Raw genomic sequence first — 12,451 nt, 5'->3', positions numbered from 1 at the left:
TCTGTTTAGACACTCATTTTTGCACAAGAGTCCGGAACTTATTCTTTAAATCATACAATTTTAAATTTTCTTCCCCTTTCTATATACTTGGGAACTATTAACTACTGCAGGAGCATGTTTAAGCCTGTATGACTCAGAAGTTTGCCAATATATAGTGTTTTATTAATAGCTGGCAACATGTATGACATCACTAAGCACAATGGGGCCATTGCGTGCTGGAGGCTACTACCCAGCTGGCACTTGTTCTGTGGCATCTGCAATACAGACATACCCTCTGCTTTTATTCTGATCTTGCTTGTGTATTTCACCCTGTTAAAACAATGCAAGGGGCTGGACTAGATGACATGTAGGATCTCGCCGCTCTTTTCAGCCATATATTTCTAAAATAGCAGGGCAGTGGAATTCGACTCGTTTGAAGGAAGATGCCCTTGCTTGGGAGAGATGTTTCCCCCTATAAGGACAGAAGGTTGTGTGTAGACTATGTCTGAGGTGGGGGGTTTTGAACAGGTATTTTCCAGCTCTCTCTGATCCTCCAGGCACTTCGCACAGGTCAATAAAACACCTGCGGCAGACCCGTTGGGCTGGTGAAGCCAGGCTACCACACCGCAGCGTAGCCAGATTTGGGCGGGAGCCCGGGCTCTGGGACCCTTCCCCCTTGCAGGGCGCCAGCGCAGAGTCAGTCGTGTAGCCCCAGAAGCCGGGACCAGCCCCGGGGCCTTTCCCTGCACTGCAGACCAACTGCGCCGAGCGACCTGGGGCACGGGCTAGCGAGGCCAGGTGTGGGCTGCCTACGGACTAGCCCCCGCAGCAGGACGTGCACACCTCACAGGCGCTACGGGCGTTTATTCTGGCCCAGCCCACAGGCGCGCCTGAGGCGCCGGCTGCTCCCCGAGCCTCACCTGGCTTTGCGTTGACACCTGGCCGGTGGCTCCTCAGCCACTGGGCCCGGGGCGCGGGAGGGAGGCGGGGCCCGGCCGCTCGGGGTGCGGGGATGAAGAGCGGATATGGCGGCGGTCGCTGGCGTCTCCGCGCTGCGCTCCTGCCTGCTGCGGCCGGGGCGATGGCGACGCCCGCCCGGCGGCGGAGCCGGCTCCAGCAGCAGCTGCTCCTCGCCGCGGAGAGCCGTCAGGTACTGGCCCGTCCTAGGGCGGGAAAGCTCGTTCCCCTCGCGCTCCACGAACGTCGCCTGCCGGGCGAGGAGTGGGGGGGGGGTCTCAGCGGGGTGGCGGTTAACGGTTGGTGGGCGTTCGAACCTAACGGCTGCCCCCGCGGACGTTCGGGGCTGCGCGCGCGGCGGGGCAGCCCCAGCCTCAGGGGCGCTTCTCACCCCCTCCCGCGCTCAGTCAGTGCCTCAGGGGAGTCTAAGCCCACGTGACCTCTGCTGGGAAGGGGGCACCCCTTTGGGTGTTTGCTGTGCCAGACAGGTGGTTACCAGCCTGGGGCTCTGTCTGCACCCTCGGGAGAGCCAGTGCGGGTGGCCTAGGCCAGGTGTGCAAAGAGCCTTCGCCTGGGAAATCCTGCGATTCAGCCTGGAAATCATGAGACTTTTCTTTGTGCCCCAAAGATTCCCTGGGGTTGCTCTGCAGCCAGAGGAGCTACTGGTTTTCTTTTCCCAGTGAAAGCTGAGAGTTGTGTGCACTCCCCTGACTCCAGCAGGTGGGGCTTTAAGTAAAACAACAAACCTTGGCAGAGGGACAAATACATTCCAGTGTGCCTGGCTGAGAGAGAAAACACAGGAGCTGGGAACCTGTGTAAGCACCTACATTTGGCAGTTGAGCTCCCTGAGTGATCGCTCCATGCAGACACTGGATAGGCCTATACTACAAGGACTGTATTGGCTTACCTACACAGCCTACAGCAGGGCTACTTAACACGCGGCCCCTTTTGTTTGCGACCCGCGGTGTGGTTGAGGCTCAACATGTGGCCTACAGGTAGGAGCCAAAACCAAAAAGTAGTCAATACTTGTAGTCTTCTATTGATACGGATTTTAGTAGTTAAATTCCTGGACTGTCATTGCTCATTAAAAGTGCTGTCATATGGGTGGAAATCGGATAAATATTGCATTTTATTAATATCAGCAGAACTGACTTAAATGGGGCCTGTGTGTTGTATAGTCTTGCCTTAATCTTTGTATTTATGCCCATCAGTGTGAAAGAAGCTATTTGCATATATTTGCATATATGTTTGCATGTATATGCAACCACACTTAAGTTGCAGTCCTTGTCATGAGCTGTGAGTATCATTGTGGCCCCCAGGGCTTCCAGAGTTGAGTAGCCCGGGCCTACAGTGACAAAGAATTTTTTTTCAGTTGGTTTAGGAACTCTAAGGATATAAAAATTAAAAAACAAAAAAAGCCCTAACCATGTAACTCTGAGGTGGGGAACCTAAGGCCTATCTGACCCTGATTTTTCTGTGGGTCAGTGTGTTCTCCACCCCTGGTGTGTATGACTGAATTTCAATTGGTTAAACCAGCGTTTCCCAAACTATGGGCCGCGGCCCAGTGCAAAAATATACTGGGCCTCAGCGTGACTGCCGAGGTGTTCAGGCTCCAAGCAGGCCCGTGCGGCTTTGCGTCCCCAAGCCCTGGCCTGGGCTGCACGGAGGATGCGGCTGGGAATTCCTGCCTCCCAGCTGGCCCGTGCGGCGCCACATTCCTGAGCCCTGGCTCTGGGCTGGACGGAGGATATGGCCGGGAGTTCTGGGCTCCTGGACTGCCCATGCGGTGCCGCATCCCCAAGCTCTGGCCCGAGGTGGATGGAGGATGCAGCCAGGGTTTCTGGACAGCGGTTGTCTCCATGGGTGAGTGGTGGACTACTTCCTGTGGGATTTCAGTGGCTCCTCCAGGGGGCGGGCTCTCTGGGGCAGCACAGTGCTTTGGCAGTGCCGGGGAGCGCAGGCCACCTGGTAGGGGCAGGGAAAGGGCTTCATCTCCCAGGAAGCACATGTTTTTTTCATGCAGCCAAGCCTGTGTCATTGGTTTTCCTGTCACATGATACAGCAGCCTCAGCTCGTTTCTGCAAGTGGGATAACGTGCACGTCCTCTGAGTTTAACTGCTTAAGCTTTCTTCATTTATTTTCAATAACATACCCTCTCATTTTCATCTTCAATATGGATAAATGGCTGAAGAATGTGACTGGAAATACAACTAAAAAATGTTTGAATGATGTGCAGCCTAGTACCAGTGTGCAGCCTAGTACAAGTGAGAGTAAGAAGATAAAAACTCCTTGGACCCGCAATTATTCTGATGAGTATTTGAAATTTGGTTTTATAAGTGTTGGTAGTGATAATCACTTGCCATTATGCCTAATCTGTTACACACAACTGTCCAACGAGTGCATGAAACCATAAAAACTGAAACACTATTTGGAATGCAAACATCCAGAATACGCGAGTAAGCCCATAGATTTTTTTTTTTCATAAATAAGATAAATGAATTAGCTTTTGCTTAAAAAAAGCATGAAAAGTACACTTTCAATGGGCTCTTCAAATGAAAACTTTGTGTTGGCTTCATATGAAGTTTCAAAACTAATAGCCAAGACAGGTTACCCGCATACTGTTGGTGAAAGGTTAATACTTCCTGCATTGAATATTATTACATTCCGTATTTATGGAGGAAAAAAGGGAAATCAGTTGGGTTCTCTGTCTTTATCCAACAATGCAGTGAAACGTAGAATTGAATAAATGGCGAAAAATATTGAAGAAATGCTCATTCATCGACTACAGAATAGTCAGGTTTTTGCAGTACAAGTGGATGAAAGCACAGATATAGCTGACGCTGCCAATTTTATGTGTTTTGTTAGATATGATTATCAAAGCTCCATTCAAGAAGATTTCTTATTTTATAAACCACTTCCAACAAGAACAACAGCTGCCGAAATTTTTAAGCTAATCAATTATTTTATTATTCAAAGCGATATTGACTAGAAAAAGTATGTAGGACTGAGCAGTGATTGGGCTCGAGCAATGGCAGGGTCTCGTACTGGGCTTATCCCACGGATTCAAGCTGTAGCACCTGACTGTGTATGGGTGCACTGCAGTATTCACAGAAAGGCACTAGCTGTGAAAACTATGCCATCGCTTTTGAGTTCCACTCTTCAAGAATGTGTGAAGTTTATAACTTATATAAAATCTCATCCTTTGAATTCCAGAATCTTTACTGCTTTGCTGCTTTGTGCAACAAATTAGGAAGTGAACATGAGAATCTCCTACTACACTGTGAGGTTCAATGGCTGTCAAAAGGAAACATTTTGAAACGACTCTTTGATATGAAGGATGAAGTTTTATTGTTCTTGGAGCGACACCCTCCATCGGCAAAAGATATTATATTTACATTTAAAGATAGGTTTCATTAATTTGATTGGTTAACAATGGTGGCTTACTTGTCACATATTTTGTCTTTTAAATGATTTAAGTTTGAATTCACAAGGCACTAAAATTAATATTTTCAAAGTTCACAAAAAAGTTGAGGCAACAATTAAAAAACTTCGTTTATGGGCACAGCGAGTTAACAAGAGAAACTTTAAGTCTTTTTGTACTTTAACTGAATTACAAGAAAAATATGCTGAAACTAATATCTCAGATGAGATTTCTGCAGCAATCCAAGAACACCTTTTGGGGCTAACATCAAGTTTAAATGAATATTTTTCCTCCAATTGATGCCAGTAAAATGTGGATTAAGAACCCGTTTACTGTTGACACTGAAAATGAAGAAATACTACAACTGAGTGCATCAGAAATGAATTCATTAATTTAACTTTCCTGTGACTCTGCCTTAAAAGAGAACTTTGATAAACTCTCCTTGATTGATTTTTGGTTGAGCTGTAGAAATGAATATTCACATTTATCTGAGAAAGCAGTCAAATTCTTAATGCCTTTCGTCACGACATATAAGTGTGAAACTAGTTTCTTATCTTTTGGTTTTCTTCAAAAATAATTATAGAAATAGATTGAACATTCAATCAGATTTGAGGATAAAACTTTCTTCTTTTGCTCCTGACAGAAAGTTGCTATGTGATGCAAAACAATATCACCCTTCCCATTAGTTCAATTATAAATAAACAGACTTTACAACTGTTAATTACAATTTAAACCAGTAGAATTTTAAGATTTATGTTATGTACTGTTATTATTGTGAATAAATAATACACAGTGAAAATGTATTCATTTTTCATTCTTTTTCTTAATATGCATTTATACTTTTGGGCTGCAAAAAACTACTAAGAAAATGGGTTCCAACTAGAGTAAAAAGTTTGGGAAACCCTCGTCTAGCCAGCTTTCTATCCATCTTACAGTCCACGTATCCAATCCATAGTCCCTTAACTTTCTGGCAAGAATATTGTTGGTGACCGTATCAAAAGTTTTGATAAAGCTGGCACTGACGGCTTTGGGAGGACCAGAAAGTTATTTGCTTAATGAATATGTAGATATGCAAATGAATGTTACCGATCCTCCAAAAGCTCGTGTATGAGACGGGGACCCATAAATCCAAAGATTGGGAACCCCTGGGTTAAACACTCCACCGGCTGCTAGACCTATGGGCTGCTGGCTTTGGACAGGAGTTCAACTGATAAGGTTAACTGATAAGCTAATGCTTATCGGTTAACTGTTTAATTGATTAAACTCTAGTATCCCTAGTAGCAACAACACGTCCCCAAATGATGGTAGCTAGATCAACAGAAGCAATTTTTCTATTGACCTAGCTGTGTTTACAGGGAATTAGATCAGTACAACTACCAGAGTCAGTGGTGTGGATTTTTTTCATAGCCTTCACTGATATAGCTATGCTGATCTAACATTTAAATGCAGATTAGTGTTACAGGCTATTCAGATATTTTGAATGAGAGAAAGAGAATTGCAAAATATTTATTTTGAAAATGGAGCTGTTAATGGATTTATTGAAATTTAAGAAAGTCCTTAATGCCCAGAAGCAGACACTGAACTATAATTACCCCTCTGGGAGGAGTACTTGGAAATTGATTGGTATTTTTTAAAGGTTATACTTGACCTAGAATTATTTCTAACTACCATTTGTTTGGAGTTAAGAATTGTTTCTCTGTTATAGCGCACAAACTAATATTTTCTCTTTGTTAAAGAGTGTTCTTTATAGAAAGACGGTATAATATTGTGACACTTGTTTGTACTTTTGCATAGGTCATGAAAAAATACTGTAGTTGGATGCCTTGTGTTTTAATATCATTTGTTCAGAAACATCATAAAAAAAGGACTAAATTTTTGTGGAAAGTTTTGTTGAATATACTATAGTGATCAACAAAAAGTCTTGTTAAGTCTCCTACCTTGACTGTGTAACACATGGTTTAACATACTCAGCTGCATACTTAATTCATAAGTACTTTCGATACCACAGTATGACTACTTTTTGCTATTGTTGCATGGGAATGTGGGATTTTAGTCAGTTTCTTATCAGAGGTCTTTTTAAGTCTGTTCTGGGATAAATATTAGTATTGTAACACTGGACTTTAAGTACATCATATTAAAAATATCCAACATGGAAACAATGCTGTTTGCTCTTCACTAATTCTAAAATAAAACAATCTGCCAGCACTACTGTGCCATATTAAGTAAATGTCCACCCAAATAGCTCTTCTTTCATTTTTCCAGAAAATAGCAGAAAGAACCAATCCTATTGTTCCTGAGATGGAGGTGATTAAGAACATTGTCTAAAATATTGCCTTTTTCTATTAATAGTTTTTTGGATATATGATGCTTTTTCTTGTTATCCTTTTCCAGATCTTCCAAAAATACTTGTTCCTGTGATAATTAATTCAACAAGTCGCATAGTTCTGTGTGTATTGATTTTAAGGGCATTGGCATAAAGGGACAAGATGTAATGGACCATATGATCCTCCTGGATTTGGAGTATTTCTGTTTCTTTTTAAATTGATGTAGGAGAACTTTATCTTTGGACTTTGTCAGTTACTGTGTTTATTATTAAACATTCACTGTGTATATGGTAGTGCTGTAAATGTACACAAACTTTATAAACATAAGAGTATGTTATTTCCTTGCTGTGCTTTCTTAGAGCTCACTCATTCCAGTGGTCTATATTGGGGGGGAAAGTACATAGTATAACCTAAGCAGTGAGGTTTAAACTGATAGTATAATTGCCCAGTGTAGACATCCTCACTCTCACATAAGTGTCTTTCTTGGCTTAATTTAGCTTAAACTCCTTTCCCAGGAACATGAAACAAGCTGCTCTTACACTGGAATAAAAACATCCACATAAGGTGTTACTCTGGTAAACCATATGAAATATATAGCTAGTTGAACTTTCCAATGTAGACAAGGTCTAAGAAAAAGGTTTGTTTTCATCTGTTACTTTCATTGACTTGTTCAGCAGACAGAAGTGCAACTTGTGGGTTTTTTTTTTCACCCCCTCTGAAGTGTTAATATTTTGTTTCTTGACTTAGTAGTTTAATTACATGTGTTAATTTTGCCTTATTTGAAGTCATCTGTATTTTGACCCGAGTAGGCTAATAGGAGGAAAATAGGTTTTTAATGTTTAACTTTTTTAAAAATCCCGTTCCTGGATGAAAAGTCATATAAACTTTTCTCAACAATATCATCACTCACAATAGAAGGAAAGAAGTTTGAGAGTATCAGGGTGTCAGAGGAAGGCAAAATAGCAGAAATTTTCATTTGTTTTTCTGTTTTAAACCAGTGGTTCTCAACCTTTCTGGACCTACTGGAACCTCTTTGATTTATTTTTCAAATGACCAAATTTCATATAGCTTAAAAACGACTTGCTTACAAAATCCGACCTAAAAAAGTGACACAGTATGTTATCGCTGGAAAAAATGCTTACTTTCTCATTTACCATAAAATTAATAAAATCAATTGGCATATACATAGTTTATTTACACTTCAGTGTATAATATAAAGCAATATAAACAAGTTATTTGTACTAACTTTGCTAGTGCTTTTTTATGAAGCTTTTTGTAAGACCAGGCAAATGTCTAGATGAGCTGATGTATCCTCTAGCACAGTGTTTCTCAAACTAAGCTCGGCAGAGCCCTGGGGCTCTGCGAGACATCTCCAGGGGCTCCATGAGGTTGACAAACTGGAAACATTGATAGGTACAACACATACAATCAGTGGACCACTGGGGCTCCACAAAAATTTTTACACATGTAAAGGGCTCCAGAGCCCAGAAAGTTTGAGAACCGCTGCTCTAGCATATGTGTCCCCCAAGTGGACAACCACTGGCATAACCAGTATCTGGTAGACAGAATGGGTAATTTAAATAATTTATAAGAGTTTGCTGGTTTAAATGCAAACGTGACAATATTTTCTGACTGTTATAAGAGGGTTTATATAGGTGCCTCAGTTATAAAGGAAATCTCTGGAGAGCTGGCTTCAGAAGAATAAGTTAGAGATGTGTGATGCAATGTAATCATCCTGTTTGAATTCAGAAAACCTGACTTTTTTAGTAGCAATCCATGCTTGCTTTATTTTAGAGAATTAGTCTCCTAGATGGTGTCTTGAATTAGGAGATGAACTTATTTGGAATATTTGTGTATTGGGATGACTAATACGAGAGAGTGTGTGCAGCTGTGTTACTATTTTTGTATATCTCTCATACTGTATTTGTCACCATATCCTTTAAAGTATACTGAGACGCCTTTTAGCAATAATAGCAATTATAGTGTACATTCTTTTAGATTATTTAAGAGTCTGTGGATTTCTAGTGAGAAATAATGGTGGAAAACTTCATCTTTTAGATGAAAAATAGAATTTACATTACTTGATCTTTGCTTTCAGTATAACTGGTATTTTACATTTTTTTATACATTTTTTTTATTGTGGTTTTTTTTTTTTTAGAATGTCTGCTGCAGATGTGAAAGACTAATCTTGAAGAAAAATACACAAATATTACTAATATCACTTAAACATTAAATGGTGTGTTTAATCATAAAGGGACACGGCCAAGTAATACTTTACAATAATTCTTTGGATATTTACGTCCATATGGACACAGGTTTGCAATTTCTGCTCATACTACTGTAGTCCTAAATAATCACTTTCTACAAGCTGATTGATATTAGCTGGAGGCTTAGAAGTGATAGTAAAAATTTGCAGCTTAGATATGCTGAAAAAATGCTCATAAATAGAATAATGCTATAGTGATAAAAGTGCTATGTTTATTAATATAACAAAAGTTATGCAAAACCATACAGTGCCACAAAGAAGTTGAATCACATTGTAAATGGTGTGATGCCGAGTTGTGGGACAAGGCTGAGGTTACAAGACAGTGTGTTTATGCTTATTTGTTTCTCTTTTCTCTTCTAGGATCAGCACAGAGAAGAGAGTCTTTCCAGAATTCACCACTGTCTGCTTTCCCTCATATTCCCTAAAACTGCTTTTAATCATTAAAGGGATTCTGCCAGTAATACTTTAAAATAATTCTTAATATTAATTTTACCCTAAACTGTGTTTAATTGCACTTAATCTTCTGAGAAGTCTAAACATCTACAGGTAGTCCCCGAGTTACGCGGATCCGACTTAAGTCGGATCCGCAGTTACGAACGGGGATTTTCTCGCCCCAGAGGACTGAAGCGGCGGGACGCCTGGTCCCGCCACCCGCCTCCTCAGGGGCGAGAAAAGCTGCTCCCCATCTCCCTGGTCTGCTGCGGGGGCCAGCAGACCAGGGAGACGGGGAGCAAAGCGGCGGAGGACCCAGGGCCGGACCCGCGGCCGCTTCCAGATCAGCTGGAAGCGCCGCGGGTCGGGCCGGGTCCTCTGTGGCTTTGCTCAGCGTCTCCCTGGTCTGCAGATCTGGAAGCGCCACGGGTCCGGCCCCGGGTCCTCCGCCGCTTTGCTCAGCGTCTCCCTGGTCTGCAGCGGCTGAATCTGGATGCCAGTTTCGACTTACATACAGATTCAACTTAAGAACAAACCTACAGTCCCTATCTTGTACGTAACCCGGGGACTGCCTGTATTGTCTATGCTGATTTTAGATATTTTTATATATCTTGAATCACCAACAATGTTCTTGTTGTTTTAGTATTTTATTGTCATGCCAAAATGTCTTTATGACTATAGCCATGTACTTAAGCTTCAGGGGTGGCCTAGTTAGTCTGTACAGGTACTAGTTGATGTTAAGACTAGGGATGTTAAAAATCGTGTATTTATGTAAATATATAACCACTGAAAATTTTAGCGGTTACATGTTTACATGAAGGATGGCAGGTGGATGCCAGTGCTCCTTGGGAGCTGGCTTTTAAGCTGGTCCCCCACCTCCCCAAGCACCGACTCCTGTGCACCCGTGCTGCTGCCTCCAATACATAGACAGCAGCACGTGGGGTGGGGGAACGCAGCTCCAGGAACCAGCATGTGTAGGGGATCTGCTTCTCCCCCCTTCCCCCCCCCGAGTACCTGTCCTGCCTGCTCTATCCCCTACACACACACTTTGCTGCCTCTATGGGTGGCAGCAAAGGGGGCAGAGGTGACTCTTAAAGCTGGCTTAAAACCCAGCACCAGCTCCCCACTCCACTCTCCCCTTTGCTGCCTCTGATACAGATGCATCAAGAGGAAGGGTGCGTTAAGGTTAACCCATAAGTCTGGGCTTATTGGTTAATATGTAAATAGCTATACATTAACTTCCCTAATTAAGATGGCTATGAGGAAGTAATGGCTGTGTTGCTTTAGTAGAGAATGCATGCAGTATTAGTTTTAGAAGACTTGCAGAAATATTGCTTTCTCTAAATAAATGCCTTGTTTGAGCAGTAATAAACTTAAAAATAAAATGAATTCAACAGATTGTACATCAGACGTCAGTTTAAAATTGGTCAAAATTATTAATTAATTTAAAAACTTTGACAGTGTCCCTTTTTAAAACTTGTTAATGTCTTTGTAATTAAAATTAACATTTTCAGGTGGTGATTTTTAAATTTTGTACATGTATTTGGGTGGTGGTTTTGTATTGAACATACAGAGTGGTTACCATCTATCCCTCCAAAAAAACATATTTATTGTTGTCACAAAATATGTGAGCAGTTTATTATACTAAAGGATAAATTAAAAACCAGTTAAACTATCTAGGTTTTAACTGAAGTTATAGCAATACATTGTGCAAATCTGACTAATATAATTTTCCAAGATGCTTTGGACTTGAATGTTAAGACTGTACTTCTAAGGTGAAACTCTGACTTCACTGAATTCCATGGGAGTTTTGCCATTGATTTCAATGGGGCCAAAAGTTCAATCATAATTTTTCTTTTTCATAATGTCCCTGGCATATTTATCAAACAGAGCTTAAACTGAAATACGTAATATTCAATAACAAAGCTCTGACAATAAATTTAAGTAGAAAAATCTTAGTCAATATTGCTATTGCGCATTATAAAACAGACAAATGAAGAATAAGTTACCACTCCACGGTACTGACACTTGACATGCACAAGTCGATTTCTTTTTTAAAAGGTGAAATAAATAAAAATTGTTGATGTTATAGCTAAGGTGCATCTCCTATAGTAGTCTCAGGAGTTCTTGTTTATGTAACTGAGATGTCTCAACACATATGGAAAATATGGCTAATTGTGAAAATATATTAATATGTTCTGTCGGTGTGCATTCTATTTTCTTAATAAAACATGATAAAGAGAACGTGTTTATGAATAATCTCAGATAATTTAATATCTGGACTTTTAAAGAATGAATATAGTAATGCTAAAAATCAGTGTAATAGTCTACACATAGCTATTCTTTCTGTGTTCTTACCTTGATCTGAAATGATTTAAGCCTAAATGGAAATTGGGCAACATTTCTGCTGGCTTTTTGGCCAGTAAAAGAAAAAGATGGAATAGTTTGCAAGGGGGGAAAAAAAGAGGTGGCCTGTGATTATTTTGACAAGACTGTACGCTTAGTTTACATGAAGAGTAAGCAAGCCCCCAAATGTGTGGCTTTTTTTTCCCCAAATTATCTTTTATCCTTCTGGAAGAAGCTTCCTTCAGGTTGTGGTGTTTGGAAATATAACTGTAGGCATAACAAAAAGCGAACTGCTGCACCAAACACTGATTTGTGCCACAGAACTATCTACATTTTGCCTGCTGTTATGTCACATCATGTATCGTTTCATCTGACAACTGGCCCAGTGGATTAGGAACATACTTTTGATTTAAAAAAAAAAGTCTTAGAGTTAGTCATGTTAGTCTGTAATTTTAAAAACGAGTAGTGCTATGGTACCTTAGAGACTAACACAAATATATAGGATCATGAGCTTTCATGGTTAAAACCCAGACTCATGAACCTATATACTTTCGTTACTCTCTAAGGTGCCACAAGACTTACCCTTTTGATAGTCTGCAAATCTGGGAGTTGTGATGTTGGATTTCTGAATGAATCAAATATTCGTCTTTACTTTTCATGGAATTTGTATTGATGACATTTGTGCTGAGGTTCTGTGAACTATAGTATGGCTAAAGCTAAAGAATA

At 41.0% G+C, this 12,451-nt stretch overlaps 1 protein-coding gene and 1 long non-coding RNA gene across 9 annotated transcripts in view; one reads left to right on the top strand and one right to left on the bottom strand.

The window, feature by feature from the left end:
• The window catches only part of LOC112546177 (uncharacterized), a 117,895-nt gene extending 116,856 nt beyond the window's left edge, over positions 1–1,039 (bottom strand). For all 3 annotated transcript variants that reach the window (XR_012903951.1, XR_012903950.1, XR_012903952.1), the window contains exon 1: positions 900–1,039. This is a non-coding gene — a long non-coding RNA (uncharacterized LOC112546177). The remainder of the gene's footprint in view (positions 1–899) is intronic.
• Positions 994–12,451, top strand: part of MTHFD2L (methylenetetrahydrofolate dehydrogenase (NADP+ dependent) 2 like) — a 57,520-nt gene continuing 46,062 nt past the window's right edge. For 2 of the 6 annotated variants that reach the window (XM_075929375.1, XM_075929376.1), the window contains exon 1: positions 996–1,129. In XM_075929375.1, the coding sequence (XP_075785490.1) occupies positions 1,005–1,129 (125 nt within the window). In that variant the 5' untranslated portion in view covers positions 996–1,004. Of the gene's footprint in view, positions 1,130–1,159; positions 1,932–5,905; positions 6,904–9,307; positions 9,405–12,451 lie in introns of those variants that run through there. The other 4 variants (XM_075929377.1, XM_025185809.2, XM_025185811.2 and 1 more) reach the window with 4 other exon arrangements.

Source organism: Pelodiscus sinensis, chromosome 5 (genome assembly GCF_049634645.1).
Source record: "Pelodiscus sinensis isolate JC-2024 chromosome 5, ASM4963464v1, whole genome shotgun sequence".
Lineage (NCBI taxonomy): Eukaryota > Metazoa > Chordata > Testudines > Trionychidae > Pelodiscus > Pelodiscus sinensis.
The sequence above is the reverse complement of the archived record's forward strand: the minus strand, read 5'-3'. Positions and strand labels throughout refer to the sequence as shown.